At 40.3% G+C, this 14,590-nt stretch overlaps 1 protein-coding gene across 1 annotated transcript; it reads right to left on the minus strand.

The window, feature by feature from the left end:
• Positions 1-4,087: 4,087 nt before the first annotated feature.
• On the minus strand, positions 4,088-14,056 carry vps26bl (vacuolar protein sorting 26 homolog B, like). The gene is made up of 6 exons (XM_061085275.1): positions 13,662-14,056; positions 11,119-11,275; positions 10,105-10,269; positions 9,820-9,995; positions 9,567-9,709; positions 4,088-7,569 (listed from the first exon to the last, which is right to left on the minus strand). Exons 1-6 carry the CDS (start codon positions 13,882-13,884, stop codon positions 7,432-7,434), a joined length of 1,002 nt encoding a protein of 333 aa, XP_060941258.1. The 5' UTR covers positions 13,885-14,056; the 3' UTR covers positions 4,088-7,431.
• Between the last annotated feature and the right edge of the window lie 534 nt (positions 14,057-14,590).

Consider the following 14,590-nt stretch of genomic DNA (forward strand, 5'->3'; position numbering starts at 1 on the left):
CCTTTCCTCCGGGGTCCCGGTGGATATATCTCCAGGATGGAACTAGTGACGCGGCTTGTCCTCAATGCGCTGCCCGGCGGAGAGCTCTCACTGACTGGAGGCTGGCCGGAGCGCCGCTGCCTCTGTGCCGCCTTCACGTGCTTCCGGAAATGTTGCACACCAGCGAGACGAGCGCCGGAGAGGGGGGGTGGGGGGGGGGATTCACATCACCGTCACACTGAGGTTACCGTGTCTCACTGTGACATTCAGTAGAGGGGTGTCTCTAAACGCGACGTAAGCTGGTTGCCGAGGTGTTGAACCGTACTTGAGAACGCAAACGTCCGAGTGAGAGCATCCGGACTTTCTCTGGAGTTTCCGATGGCTGGAAAAACACTCACACACAAACAAACAAACAAACAAAGCTCCAAGTGCCGCTGAGCAAGGCGCTATACCCACATGTTTCACTGGAGCTGCTCCGTGGTGCAGCACTGTTGGAGCTGGGTTGATCAATTTGCATATGCATGAAGTGTATACGCCTGTTTGTAGCCAGTTTGCCAAGTTAAATAAGGATTAAAGGCCTCCGAGCATTTCCGATTCAAAACATCATCTAATGCAGGAATCGAGGCAACAGAGAACCACTGCTTGCAGATCAAGTAATGTGAGGGAAACGCTCACACTGTGGATCACACCTCACTTGGGATTAACATTTCAAATGAAATCATCTAAAAAAGAGAGAGAATACAGAGTAGAAATATGACTATATGTTAACAATCAGGTTGAAAAGATCAGTGTAACTCTGGAGTTTCTCCTCGCTCATAACAACTCCGGGGTTATGTCTAAATTAGCTGATGTAAGGACACAGCAGAAGACCCTCCGGCGGATTCACTGCATGCCAGTGGGTGTTGGACGTTGCAATGGCGCAGAAATAGGACAAATATAATAACATAATATCACACGCGAAGAAGACAAAGATGTCAACAAAGCATTTGGTGATAATGGCTGACGTCAGAGTCAATGTGTTGTAAACAACAAACACGTGCTCCCCACAGCTGGATTTATACATGTATATGGACAACTCCTTGAGTTCATAGCGTTAGTTTATATATTTGCTACAAAGCTCAGCTGAAGCGTTTTCACTCTATTCGTGTTATAATGCAACAAAAACTCTCACGAGTACTGACAACACTTGTAAATATCAAGTCCATTTCTTTTGTTTCCAATTAGGGTCAGTTTTGTTATAACCAGCTATAACCAAGAATACCAAAGGACTTTGCCGGACAAGCTGCTCGGTGTGCATTATGCAAATCGGCACCGTGACATCACAGTGATGCAGAAGTCTTGTCTGGACTACTGACCTTTACTGAGGCGAGTACAGGAGCTAAATACACCACCAGTGCTATGGAAGCAATCTATCTTTGGTCTTTAGTGAAATAAAAACACAAGTTTAAAAGGTGAAACTCCTCATGTGATGTGACGCTCAAGCATCCAGACACAGTACAGACAGGAAGAGTGTGTAGTCATGGTTGCATGATGGCTTGTTTTACAGGTATGTAAAAGCAGCTGATGAAGATATATATATATAACTCCATTCCCCATAAAAGTTTTTATTGGACATCGAGGTCGACACTGTTTGCATGTCACTGGAGTGTGAGTGGATTTCTTAGCTGCCGCAGTCACATGCACTAACACAGATGCTGCTCAGAGGCAGGGTGACCTCTGAGGGCAATGTGCTTCACAGGATTCAAAGTGCAGAACACAGCTGCACCAGTGTCTTGTAGGATGGTCTTTCTTCAAGCCAGTAAACAGAAGATGACCCCTGGCTTACACTTTTTGAAACAAGGTATCGTTTTGGCTATATTGCTATATTTGGAGGTAAATCTACAATAAAAGGCCTTGAAATTATAATTTTTCATATTTTTTAAATTTTGGTACAAGCAGGTTATTTTTTATTTTTAGGTATTACAAACAATTAAAATTTGGGACAAGTAACAAGCTATATTTTTGTGAAATCCGATCTGTTTCCCAGATACAATAGTGGTAATAAGTGGCTTGATCATGACATTCCTTTTTACGTCTTGTAAAGGAGTATGTAGGGGAGCAAGTTGGTCATTTCTGCTCAGCCAGCCTCATCTCAAATACTGTGCAGCACATGTTTTCTGCATCTGTAGTATGCATGACTTCAGTCACCAGCACATGATTCATATTCAACAAAACACTGTCATTTTTCATTCAGTGTGCAACTTACCATGAAGTACATTTACAGCTTATAAAGCCACACAGTCATCAGCTGCATTCCAAACATGTTTTTTCTCATAAGAGCACAACACGGTACATGGTTTCACTTACAGGATGCATGTTAAAGTATTTATGCACAAATAAAGTTTGAGTCAGTCACATGTTGTGATGGCAGGAGTCATAAGCTGCACAACGTTAATAGTTTAGAGACAGAGCTAAGATTTAGTAGCCTGTTTTGATATCTTCCATAAGTTACAGTCTTTAATGTCCAATTCCTTGTTGAGCTGCGTGGAAGGAAAAGAAGATCCATACATCCATTATCCTTATGGGCGCAGGGAAACCCAGCTGACATTGGGCAAGAGGTGGGATACACCCTGGACAGGTTGCCAGTCCATTACAAAACCAACATATAAACAACCATCCACGCTCAACTTCACACCTATAGGCAATTTAAGATCTCTAATTAACCAAACCTGCTTGTTTTTGGATTGTGAGAGGACGCTGAAGGACAGTGACAAAGGGAACACATTTTGTGCTGAAATAACTGGACTCTGGAGGATATCCACTCAGTTGGACTCCTCTGGACTCTTGAGGCCTCATGTGGGTTTTGTTCCCCTATCACCTCCACTGAAAGCATATTATAGCTCTTTCAATGGCCAGTGTGAGCAGGAGGGAAGTTGTTGTTTCGAGAAATTTTGATGCTATTGTTCCATGTTGTCATTAAATGTGCTCAGTCAGACACACAAAGAAGCCACAGCTGCTGTCATCACGCTGAGAGAGCAGATTTGGACACGTGACCCACTGATGAGTTGTGTAATTCCTGCACTGAGCCACGTGAGGATGAACAGTTTGGGGGGGTGAAAGATTCTTCTTCAGCTGATAGTGAATCGGTTAAAATCCAGGGTTGGTATCAGGTGCATCTTTCCCATGAACATGCTTGAACATGTTGCTATGGTCCATCTGTACTTGCACCACCACTCCAGATGAAGCCTATTGAGCACATTGGGACCTTCACTCTGCATGTATTCAGGACCAGTTAAAGTGTTTCCTTTGGATGGCAGAAATTCTCCCTGGATATTAACAAAGCACAGTCACCACATAACACACCACAATATAATCCCTACTTAATGTATTTAGCTGCTGGAGCTTCACTCCCTGTTTAAGATGATAAATGATTCAGTTGGAGCAGTTTTAACTGTCTGCGCTCCACATAAAGACAAGAGATTTGTCTCAGGAGTGACACGTTTCTTTTTTTTTTTTACGCAAAAAAACCCCCCTTCACTTTGAAGCTTTGCAGGGCTGATCTACACTGGGATTTTCTTTAAGACCTAAATACAGATGTGGAGTGACAGCTCTAATAACTGCAGGTTATCATTTGGCGCTAATGTCTAGACAACCGCTCTTAACTCATGATCAGTGATGCTCATAGTCATGTCATTTAACAATGGATCTAAGTTATACCAATTAGTTTGTGATTTGCCATCAAGAAATCTGGTTCACACAGAAATCTGATCCAAACCTGCCCCCTAGTGACGACATGTGCTACACACAGCGACTGTTAGACAGGGGATTTGCTCTGGTCATCTATGAGACATTAACTGGAGACCACCATGATCCAGGATGCAAAACAGAACTCTCAGCAATGTTTCAAAACACTTGACGTCACTTTCAGAAGGACTACACACGCAGTGAATTTTTGATTCATGGTGAAAAATGCAAAAAAAACAATAAATACAACACCATCCATGTAAGTAAGAGAGAAGGGAGGTCGGGATAGGAGGGACTGAAACAACATGTGTTCATCAGCTGGTCTAGGAAGAGGACATGCATGCTGGAACTTCAGTTTGCACAAATGATTTACACAGAGAAGAAGTGTTGTTCGCATACTCCCTTTTAATGCAAAGTAAAACAGGAATGTAAAATGATTCAAATCAACAATTATCGGCAGGAAGATAAAATATGACAAGAAAATAAAAAAGGAGGTTTAATTTATATTGTGCATTTATAGTACACTGTACAATTCATTACTCTTTTCCATTTTAACATCATTTTCGTCTCTATTACAATCTGGGTTAGTTTAGCTACGGCAAGTTTGTATCAGTACTGGCAGAAAATAAAATAACAAGACACATTGATAAAAGAAAAAAAAAAGATCTGCTTTAGGTTTCTTGAAAGTTTCTTGCTTTTCTTTAACAGATTTCAGTGTTGGATCAGTGGAAGCAAGCAGCAAAATGAAGTACACTGAATTAGGCAGGGAAATAATGGAGAATACATTCTGCTAAATTTAGAGACTATATGAAAGTTACAGAGCTGGAAGGAGGGGGTCACAATTTTTGATAGATCAGGTAGAGTCTTTGAATTTTGTGGGCCCCCCCTTTTTATTGATTTTATAGATTCAAAAGACTGATATTAGTAGTTTGTCATGTCTCTCTATTCAAGTTTGAACTTTCTGTTATTTAGTAGGTACTTAGGAAGTACTCTCTGTTCTTGAGATTACTTTTGCCTATTAACCTTTGCTTCTTTATACAAGTTTGAAGTTTAGCAGTAGTTTAGTAGGACCAATATGTCATTCTTGAGAAACAGGAGACTCAATTCAAATGTATTTGTATAGTGCCAAATCACAACAAACATTACCTCAAGGATGTGGATATTGATAAATCGTATTTCTGTCTAAAGGGTGAGCTCGTCACATAAAGGAATTTTTAGTTCAGGTATAATATAATGCATGTTCTTCACAACCCAGCCTGTTCTTCTAGTTGTAGGACAGGTTGGGTTGCCTAAAACTGGTAATTGCCTCCTGTTCCCTGATTCAGTGACACTGGTATTAACACAGCGGGAAGCACCTTAAGTACTCCGTGTTGTTGATACTTTGTAAAGATTGACTGCAGCATTTTCAGATTAATGCTAACCCTAACCCTAGAGGAGCAGGCTACACATTGAAAATATGCAACAGATACATCCCTCCCCTTCCTATCAGCCATCTAGTCTGCCTGACAACTGCCAAAAGCCGACTTTTCCATGGATGTCATCGAGATGCGAAGAGGATTTCAACAAATAAGATAAGACGAGTTTTAGAAAGAATTTACCAACTCCTTCTTTAAGATTGAAATTAGGGTTATTTTGAATAATTTGGTGTTGCCATTTAAAAGGGCTAATTAATATTTTAAAGAAAACTCTGATAACCCAGAGAAGGAAATAAAAATACGTCAAAGTTAAGGTTCAGCTCCCCTCCCCAGCCCAATCATTTTTAATACAGTCTCTTAGAGTTTTACCAGATCATGCAGAGTGGAGTACATGACAGTGATTTCTACCACTATCAATAAGATTTCAAAGAAAACCTCCTCAGTCAAGCTGCATACATCTGAATAATAACATCCTGTTGGCTCAGATCAACACCTCAGGCTGGTGTTCCTCATTTTTTACCAGTTCCTTAAACAGCAGTCTGGTGACAGTGGACATGTTTTAGCACAACAGCACACTAAAAATCAGACCTTTTGCAAAAGAAAAAGTATGGGTATATAATATGATACACAGTGATAGATTTTGCAGGTGCACAGCAGAAGGTTTTCGAGCAAAAGGCCATAGGCTATAGGGCAATGTAAGGACAACAAGCTGAGAGTTGGGCTCTGTTTCAGTGCTTCAGACTTAATATTCACTTCTGCGCTCTTGCTGTTTTTCAGAATGGAAAAATCTATTTTTAAAAAGGAAACAAAATAAAAAGGAAGTAATGGCGCAGGAAGTCCATTATCTTCTCTGCCTGACAATCGCAGGAAAAACTGAATTATTACGGTTTTAAAAACAGTTTGGGATTCGTCCATTTCTGAAATGTAGTTTATAGAACTAGTTATTCTCAATATGACTGAGCAGCCTTACCCATACATTCACTTTTCCAAAATTAAATGATTAGAAACCATCTTTGCAATTAACTCAGTTTTAACTTTGCAGCTCGTCAATCTCTGGTATTGCACAGAAACGTTTTGGCAATAAACCCTTAGGCACAAAGCTAACTCACCTACAGGCAGTCAGGACTCACCAACATCTGTGTCGGCTTTGTCCCTGTGCACAGCTCTAATACTGTCTACATCAGATTTGAGGTGTAGCTCTGGGAAAGTGAAGTCTGTCTTTTACTATTATTCTTGACCCTGTCACAAGTCCAGTCAGTTCATAAGCAGCGCAGAGAGCAAAGACAAAAAAAAACCATAATGAGATTATAGTGCAAATCAGAAAAGTGATCAGGAACTGAAACCATGATGGATGAAAAGATTCAGCATCACTCACAAGTGCCACACTTTTTTAGAAGCAGCAATGGCTCCACCTGAAACTGATCCACAACTAACTGATGCATCATTTATTACAATGGGCTTTTAATAAAAAATAAATACTCTTTCGACATGACTGTTTCTGATGAGTCCTGGAATGTATGAAAATAATTGAAGCATTTTCCTATACAAATACGAAAAAGGTATTAGTTTTTTTTCTTATGAGGAAGCAAATTCTATGAACTTTTTAATTAAAACCAAATGAGAGGAGCTGTTACTCAGCAAAGCACACGGCAGGAAAACAATCTTAAATTAATTACTTTTTTCACATTCTAGTGAGGAGACATACAGAAATGTATTATTAGATCAACTATTTACCAATTTCTTTTTTATAAATCTTCAGTTTGACTACAGGTTCTGCACAGCGCAATCATCCCGCCAAGTAAGCAGTGGGAAGGAAAGCTTGCGTTAGAAAAACAATCGAGGTGGCTCCCCGCCAGTCTCGACATTCCTACACACGAGAATTAAAAGTATCAAACAGTTTCTGCAAATTATATTTAAGTGTCTCTAATAGGTGATATTTATCCCGATCAATAACTGTATAATAAACACCCAAAAAATTAAGTAAGCACTTTAAGTTAATTTAAACTGTCTAGTGTTTAATGACAGAAGTCTTTATGTGGTAAACTCCACCCTGCTGGTACTCCCAAGATGGTTAAAACAAACACTTGAAATTATTTGCAACTACAGCTTTAGCCGGATCTCACTGTTTGTTCCCGTGACAAACACACATATTTCAAAACCTCGTTCTCTCACACACACACATACGCTCTGAAAAACACTGCAGTGCATTCTATCTTGATGCAAACATGATATTCACAATCAGACTCCGCTGACGGCTTCTGCACTGTGTTCACTCAGACACTCACTAGGCGGCGGGTGAAGTGCATGCTGGTGTTTAGCTGTCCTCCTCTTCGTAGCTCTTGGCCTGAGACTTCTCTGGATTGGAGGAGCCCTCGAAGCGCTGCGAGGCGATGGCCGCTTGGTGAGACATACTCTTCCTCACAATGTCACCTTTCCTCCACAGAGTGATCTCCTGCAACGTTACAACACAACATCAATGACATACAAAGAGCAAATATCAGATTTCTGAATAATAGATAGTCTAAATTAAACTCGGGCTGTTGCATATTACTATGCCGGGGTTTTTGACATAAAGATCTTTAATGTTATTATGAGAAGTGTTCAGATCATGATGAAACTGTGGCAGGACAAATGAAAATAGCGGGCAGCCACACACTCAGTAATTATTCGGTAAACAATGTGCTGCTGTTAATCAGAAAAGAGACAAGTACAAATAACACAGCAAATTCAGTGCACACAAAATGCTTGACTTTTTAAATATCACAGTATTCAACAATGTAACTGCTTTATGTTATTGCTATCTGTATATATGCCTGTTATGTCTATCTTCTATGTCACTTTTGTCTTTGTATATCTGTTTGTTTCATAATTTTTTTCTCTTCTCCTTTTCACACTATTTCACCATAGAGAGGAAAAACAAGGAAACAAAGGATTTCACGGTCTATTGCAGCGATCGACAGGCTGAATGTAGCAGGAGCAGTCGACCAACCAGACGTGTTTAGCAATACCACCCCCTGAGAGGGGAGTTTTTTTCTCCCCAGGACTTAATATGGATCCTCGTCGCTGCAGTGGAAACGCATGCCGCTGCAAATGTTCCTAAACCCTGGGGAAAGTTCCTCCTGTGGAAATGCTATACAAAATCTTCTGACTCCCACTATAAATAAATTGTTTAAGAAATTTAGGTCAATTTTAAGGAATGAGGTACCTTATATCCTGTCAGAGAGCTGCCAGCAACTATAATGACCCAGCAACCAATGATTACTTTAATGATATTATTCTGCTGATTAAATTAGATTGATTACTCTACAGAAGGTCAAAATAATTGTCAGCAATTCAGAGCCCAATGAGAGCTGCTCTGATCCAGCCCAAGTTTAACATATTGGGGAAAACACTTCTTTACTTTCTTGCCAAGAGTTAAAGCAGGAGATCAATGGCATGTCAGTATTTCTATCAAGATGTCATTATCTTAATGACGACTCAAAGTGCTTTACACACCAGTTTGGCCTCACCCATTCACACACACATTTATACAGTGCATTTATGTGCAGCACTCTCTGTATCATACATTAGGGGAAGGAAGGGGGTTTGGTATCTTGCCCAAGGTCACTTCGGCACGAGGAATGGGGGAGACAGGGATTGAGCCGCCAAACTTCTGATGAGTGGAGGACCCGCTCTACTCCAGAGCCACAGCCACCAATACCATACTTTTGTCCGTATATCAACTGTGAAGCTTGAGCCAGCAGCAGGCTAACTTGGCAGCCCACTCAAAACAGGAGGAATAGAACGTCTTAATTAGTGTCACTGTGTAAACACAAATGCGTACCGGACCAAATATGAAGGACCATCTCCTCAGCTGACATCTCTGACCCGCTACAGATTAAACATATTGTTAGGTTCTCAGTGTTAATGTGTTGACTTGATTGTAACCACAATATCAACACTGACAACCACATAAGGACCCTTTTCTTAAATTGGATAAATCTTTCTTAATAGCTGCATGCATGCATTCATTCACTGACATTTCTAAATGTGCTCGCTCGCTCTCACATTCGATATACACACTATATACATAACAATAAAGCATCATATGACAAATTGGTAAATACAGCTTTATTTGTTGAGATCTGATCACAAGTCACAAGTCACAAGAGACACATTCAGGATGCATTTAAATGCCAGGTGTGAACGCAAATACTTAACGCTGTTCACTTGTGATCAGATCCCTCAGGAAAGATGTCAACACCAGGTCTGAACAGGGGCTCAGATGCTGGTGGCGGCGTTATTTTAAATTGGCAATAATTTCATATTTTTCACAAAAACATCTCCATTCAATAAAAATTACATGAAGCAGAAAGCATACAGGAAAAGCTTTGGCATGAGTGATAAATTGGTTAGCAAAATGGCCGCCAATTTATTTTCTGTTGATCGATAAATCAAGTGTGTGTGTACCTGCTGTTTGAAATAGCGTCTCTCCTCCTCATCAATGAGCACCAGGTTGAGGTAGTACCGCACAGAGTACTTCTTGTTAACGTCCCTCATGGTGGGCGTCATCTCGTAGCCCGCCAGAAACAGTCTGATGGGGATGGACTCTCCTGCAGCACAGGAGGTCGGGAGCAGGATTAATAATCAAATAACAGGTAACAACATCACAACAGGAACCCACAGTAGCAGCTGATTACCCACCAGACAGTAATGTCCTTACCTCTGACTGGGGCACCATCCATGATTTCATACTTTGCCATGGTGTCGTTCTCGTGGTAGACATTGGGTCCTGTGCCAGTTGTCTCCCGCTTGATGATATCAATCTCCATGTGTCTGATCTTAATCCTCACCAGCAGAAAGTAAATCTTGCCCACAATCACATCTTTTAGGTGATACCTGCAAACATACGTCATAATCTGTCAAACCAAACTCTTGTCTCACTCTCTAAGAGTTAACTTAGAAAAAATGAGTTAGTTTGGTGGTTTATTGTATAATGAAATCATACTTTGATTTATTGTATTCAAACTCTATGTGGAGACAGTCCTCGATGCCCACTTCCATCTTGATGGAGGAGTTGAGCTCAGGGTAGGTGCTGAGTGTGTGAACCACAATGTCCAGCTCTTTGCTGATGTCATTAAGTCTGCGGCTGACAGTCGCTCTCAGGAAGTAGCTGGAAGTAAAAGCAGAGTTAGCTCATGAGTCATTATATGTCAGTGAAGCCAGACTGTAACACTGAAGTCATAGAGAAACGGGTGAGGTCGTACTCCTCAATACACACCAGTATTTATTTTATTTCTGAACAGTAAAAGTATGAGAATATGAGATATATGTATTATTCTTCACATCTAAGTCTGAGCAAGAAGGCAAAAAAGGTCTAATTGTGCATTCATGTGGTGTTAGATTTGGAAATTGGAAAAATGTGTTCCCAATTGCAAAAATTCACGTGAACGCCATCTCAGAACAACAGCTTGGAACATATGCAATTGTGGCACACAAGTTGATGATGTCATCAATTATAAACTAATTAATATAATTAGCTCTAAATATAATCTTTTAATGTAAACTTATCAAATGTTACACTTTTGTCACTTGTAAATAGATGTCCATCTCTCACAAGCACCGAACACCACTTCTTGGCCAATTATAGAGTTTGTATTAAATGTACCTTAAATAATCTATATTCCTTTGCTCCTCATTATCATGCAAATTTTGGACAGATATGTCATGGTGTTGTTTAAATGCTCTAAACACATAAATATAACTATATAATAATAATATTATTTAACATCCATGATTTTTCCACATTTCAAACACTTGAACACATCAAAGTCAGAGCAAAGATCTGGGACCTCCTGAGGAGCTTGTGAACATACAGTTATTCCCAAAATGTCAAGCAATTTTTTTAACATGTTGATGTTAAGCATTTTAGCATGTTGCATGCTAACTTTACCACTGGTATAATAATAAGCTAATGATGGCATTAGCATGTTAACTAATAATTTAAGCACACTGTGCTCACCGTAGTTTGACGTTTTGACCGGTGTATGACTCGTAGGGTTTCTCCACATGTGTGAACTCGAAGTCAAACGTCTGCGACTGCGTGAGCTCCCCTGGCCGAGCCAAGTCTTTCACAAGGGACACAAACTCGTGGTGGTTTCCTCTGTCATAGTACAGCTCTGGAAAAGACAGTAATATCATCACACAGCTCAGGGCAGCAGTTTTACAGGTTTGACAGATTTTACAGACATTTGTGCAGAATTTTCCTTAAAAGCTGACAGCCGATTAGATCTGATGAGTGTAATAGCTTAATCTTGACTACTGTTGATGTCCAATGCCTCCATCTGCTTTAGTCTGAAACATCATTGAGATAATGGACTGTTATTCAGTGACCAGGCCTAAATCCACTGCAGTACTTCACTACTACATAATATTATACTATTATATGCTGTATCATTTGGAGAGAGACGCTGGTGAGAAGAAAAAGGGGAACAGGAAGTGCTGCAACACTCAGGATGCATTCGTGGGCAAAGTGTCTGGCAAGGACAGAAAAAAAGCTCAACTATTAAGACTGCATTTTCATAAAGAATTAACAAACTTAAACTAGTGCAGCATTAAAATGATGCAAAGAAACTGTCACTTCACTGAATCTTTTCTTAATCAAGCAGGATGATGACTTTCCACGGAAAAACATTAATAAAACTTGGTTGCAGATTTCTGACATGTGACATCGGACTGATGACATGTACCTCATAGGAAGTTCTCTTATTCTATAAGGATATAAAACATCAGGCGCTGAGGTCCATACATAGTTAATCTCCAGCTGATCCACTTATTTTGACTCTGCAGCTTATAAAAAGAATGGACCTCCTGCTGTGAGGCAAGTTGGCCAGTGTCACTTCTTCAACTTTCACTCTAAACGCCCAAACATGGCACGTTCATCTAAATATTGCTTATGAGATTTTACATGGATATTCTCCTGGCTACTTTTACAACATTTAAACAGGTATGATAATAAATCACCTCCTCAAATTAAGAAGGAAGCAGATGACAGTAAAAAGGTGAAACAATAGCTGTTACATCATATTCAACTAAAAGATCTTCATACATTGTTTAATCAACCTTCTGCTTCACTGATATTTGTTTAACAACCTTCATCTTTCATGGTGTCATTATATCTGTGAGGATTTTAATTTCTTCTTATTTCAAAATGTTTTTATTTGCTCATATCGATAGTAACACATTGACATGTACACAGCAGCTATTCTAGGTGGAGGATACTTTAACTATTTTGTTTGATGTGGCTCAGTTTACTCTGCTACAATGAGTTTTATTGTTTATGAGATCATAATATAAGTTACATTTCCAGTGTCTGAGATTTAGTTGAAAGTGATCTATTGGCAGAAATTGAATATAAAATGATTCTAGTGATGTTTTCACTAGTGTGTTTCATCTAAATTGTATGAATTGTTGTTTTCTTTACACTAGAATGGGCCCTTTATATTTAAATACTTTGTATTATCATCAGGAGTGGGTCCTCTGTACGGAGGCTTCCATGTTTTTTACAGTAGTGCAAACTGGACAAACTAAATACCTTTTGAGTTTTTATGACAACTGAAGGTTTCCACAGGTTATTTTTCATGTTTGGAAGAGGAGGGTGAGGTGAGGGGCATTCAGCTGCAACATGCAGCTTCACCACTAGGTCACTAAATTCTACACACTGATCCTTTAAGTCAACTTGTGAAATAAAGTCTGCACTGCATAACCATCAAAGTGCCACTGCCCAATGTTTTTGTCGTTTGCAAAAGAGAACTTTACTTCCATATAGAAGTCAGTGTTTTCAACTCTGTCCCTTTGTTTGCTGGTTGGTTTATTTGTGAGATTGCATTAAAAAAACAAAGAAAACTCTGGATCGATTGAATATATTCATGGTTTCATAAGAAGACAGTTGGGCCTTGGCGGCGCTATGTGACATTCTAGTTCTGATATTTATTGAGTACATTACCTTTACAGAATATGATCCTAATTTACTAGTTTTACTAAGAAAATGACAGGTTACTGTAGCTACCAGATAAATGTAGTGGGTTAAATAGTTGTATTAGAAACGTCAGCTCCTCACAGGCTGGTTTCTTGTGAGAACCCTGCAACTCCTTTGACTTGTATTCTTCAGGTTCAGTGTGTTAGCACTAGCACAGACGCTACTTGCCTGGTCCACCTGTAGCTAACTGTGGAACATCTGTGCTTTTGTGTTTGTTAGAGAGAGAAGTGGCAGCTGCCATTTGACACAACGCATCAACACGTTAAACCCCTGGGGTCAAAGGTCAATGGGGCAGCTGGCCAATGGCTGCGGCGTCAGCTGACGTTAGCTCGCACCTACGCGTGTCACGAGACCCCGGTTCAAACGGACACTGGTTCAAACAGGGTGTGTTGTTGTCCCGGCTGAGGTGACACATTAACACTAATGAAGTAAAGTACACACAGTGAGCATGTAGCCTGTAGCTAGCTGCCCGGAACCCCCTGTCACTCCTCGGCTACTTGTAGCAGCTCAGGGCCGCCGCCGCTCACCTATCTGCCCCACGAACTCGATCTTGATGCCGTTGTGCTCCAGCCTCTTTCCGGGGTACTTGAGCGTCACGTTGACTTTCCCCGACACCGTCTCTCCGTCGAAGAAGAGGAAATACTTGTCCTTCCTGCCGTCCTCGCTCTTGTGCTCCGCTTTCTTTCTCGTCTCGGCGTCGTTCAGAACTATGTCGATGTCCGCACTCTGACCGAAGCCGAAGAAGCTCATGACCGCAGCCCAGTGGAGCTCAGTCCGTGTGTCTGCGGGTCTGTCTGTGGTGCTGTCTGTCTGTGGCTCAGTCTGTCTGTGGCGCTGTCTGTGGAACTGCAGGAGCAACAGTGAGACTCTGTGGCTCAGATGAGCAGAAAGAAAAAATGCCAGATTATTCACGAGTTCCACTTACAACCCCGGGACTGCGCATGCGCTAGCAGTCATGTGAAGACCTGTTCCTATCAGACGAGTTTTTCTGTTTCTTCATTAACGTCTCATGTAAACTTTCCGTCCCCGTCGGACTAACACGACACACTGGGTTGGATTAATACTCTGATTTCCTCTAAGGACACATCTGCACTTAAACTGTGGGCTGCTACACTTCATACATGTATTTATATTGTTACTCAAAAGAATAGTTCATTTTCCACTCACATATATTTATACTTTATTCTCATAAACAGACTTGTGAGTGACAATCCAGGGATGTGAATAATGGGAATGTATGGGAAAATGTGTTTATATGATATGGAATTTTGGGGGCAGATGCCAATAGTTATATTAGGGAGTAAAACAATATACTGAAATATCCATCATTACTTATCAAAAAAATTGTTTAATCATAAACTCAATTATAAATACAAAGAAAATGCTAATACATCCAAGAATGTAGACTATATAGCTTGAAATTGATGTAGAATATATACATATATTTTTTATAAAT

This window comes from Limanda limanda, chromosome 14 (assembly GCF_963576545.1).
Source record: "Limanda limanda chromosome 14, fLimLim1.1, whole genome shotgun sequence".
Taxonomy (NCBI): Eukaryota; Metazoa; Chordata; class Actinopteri; order Pleuronectiformes; family Pleuronectidae; genus Limanda; species Limanda limanda.

Bases quoted from the DNA above. Each gene is read 5' to 3' on its own strand.
- vps26bl (XM_061085275.1), bottom strand. From the start codon at position 13,884: ATGAGCTTCTTCGGCTTCGGTCAGAGTGCGGACATCGACATAGTTCTG. The intron at 9,710-9,819 runs GTAAGGACATTA...CCTGTGCTGCAG, and splicing joins GGATGGTGCCCCAGTCAGAG to GAGAGTCCATCCCCATCAGA. The intron at 7,570-9,566 runs GTACACACACAC...GTAACGTTGCAG, and splicing joins GACGCTATTTCAAACAGCAG to GAGATCACTCTGTGGAGGAA.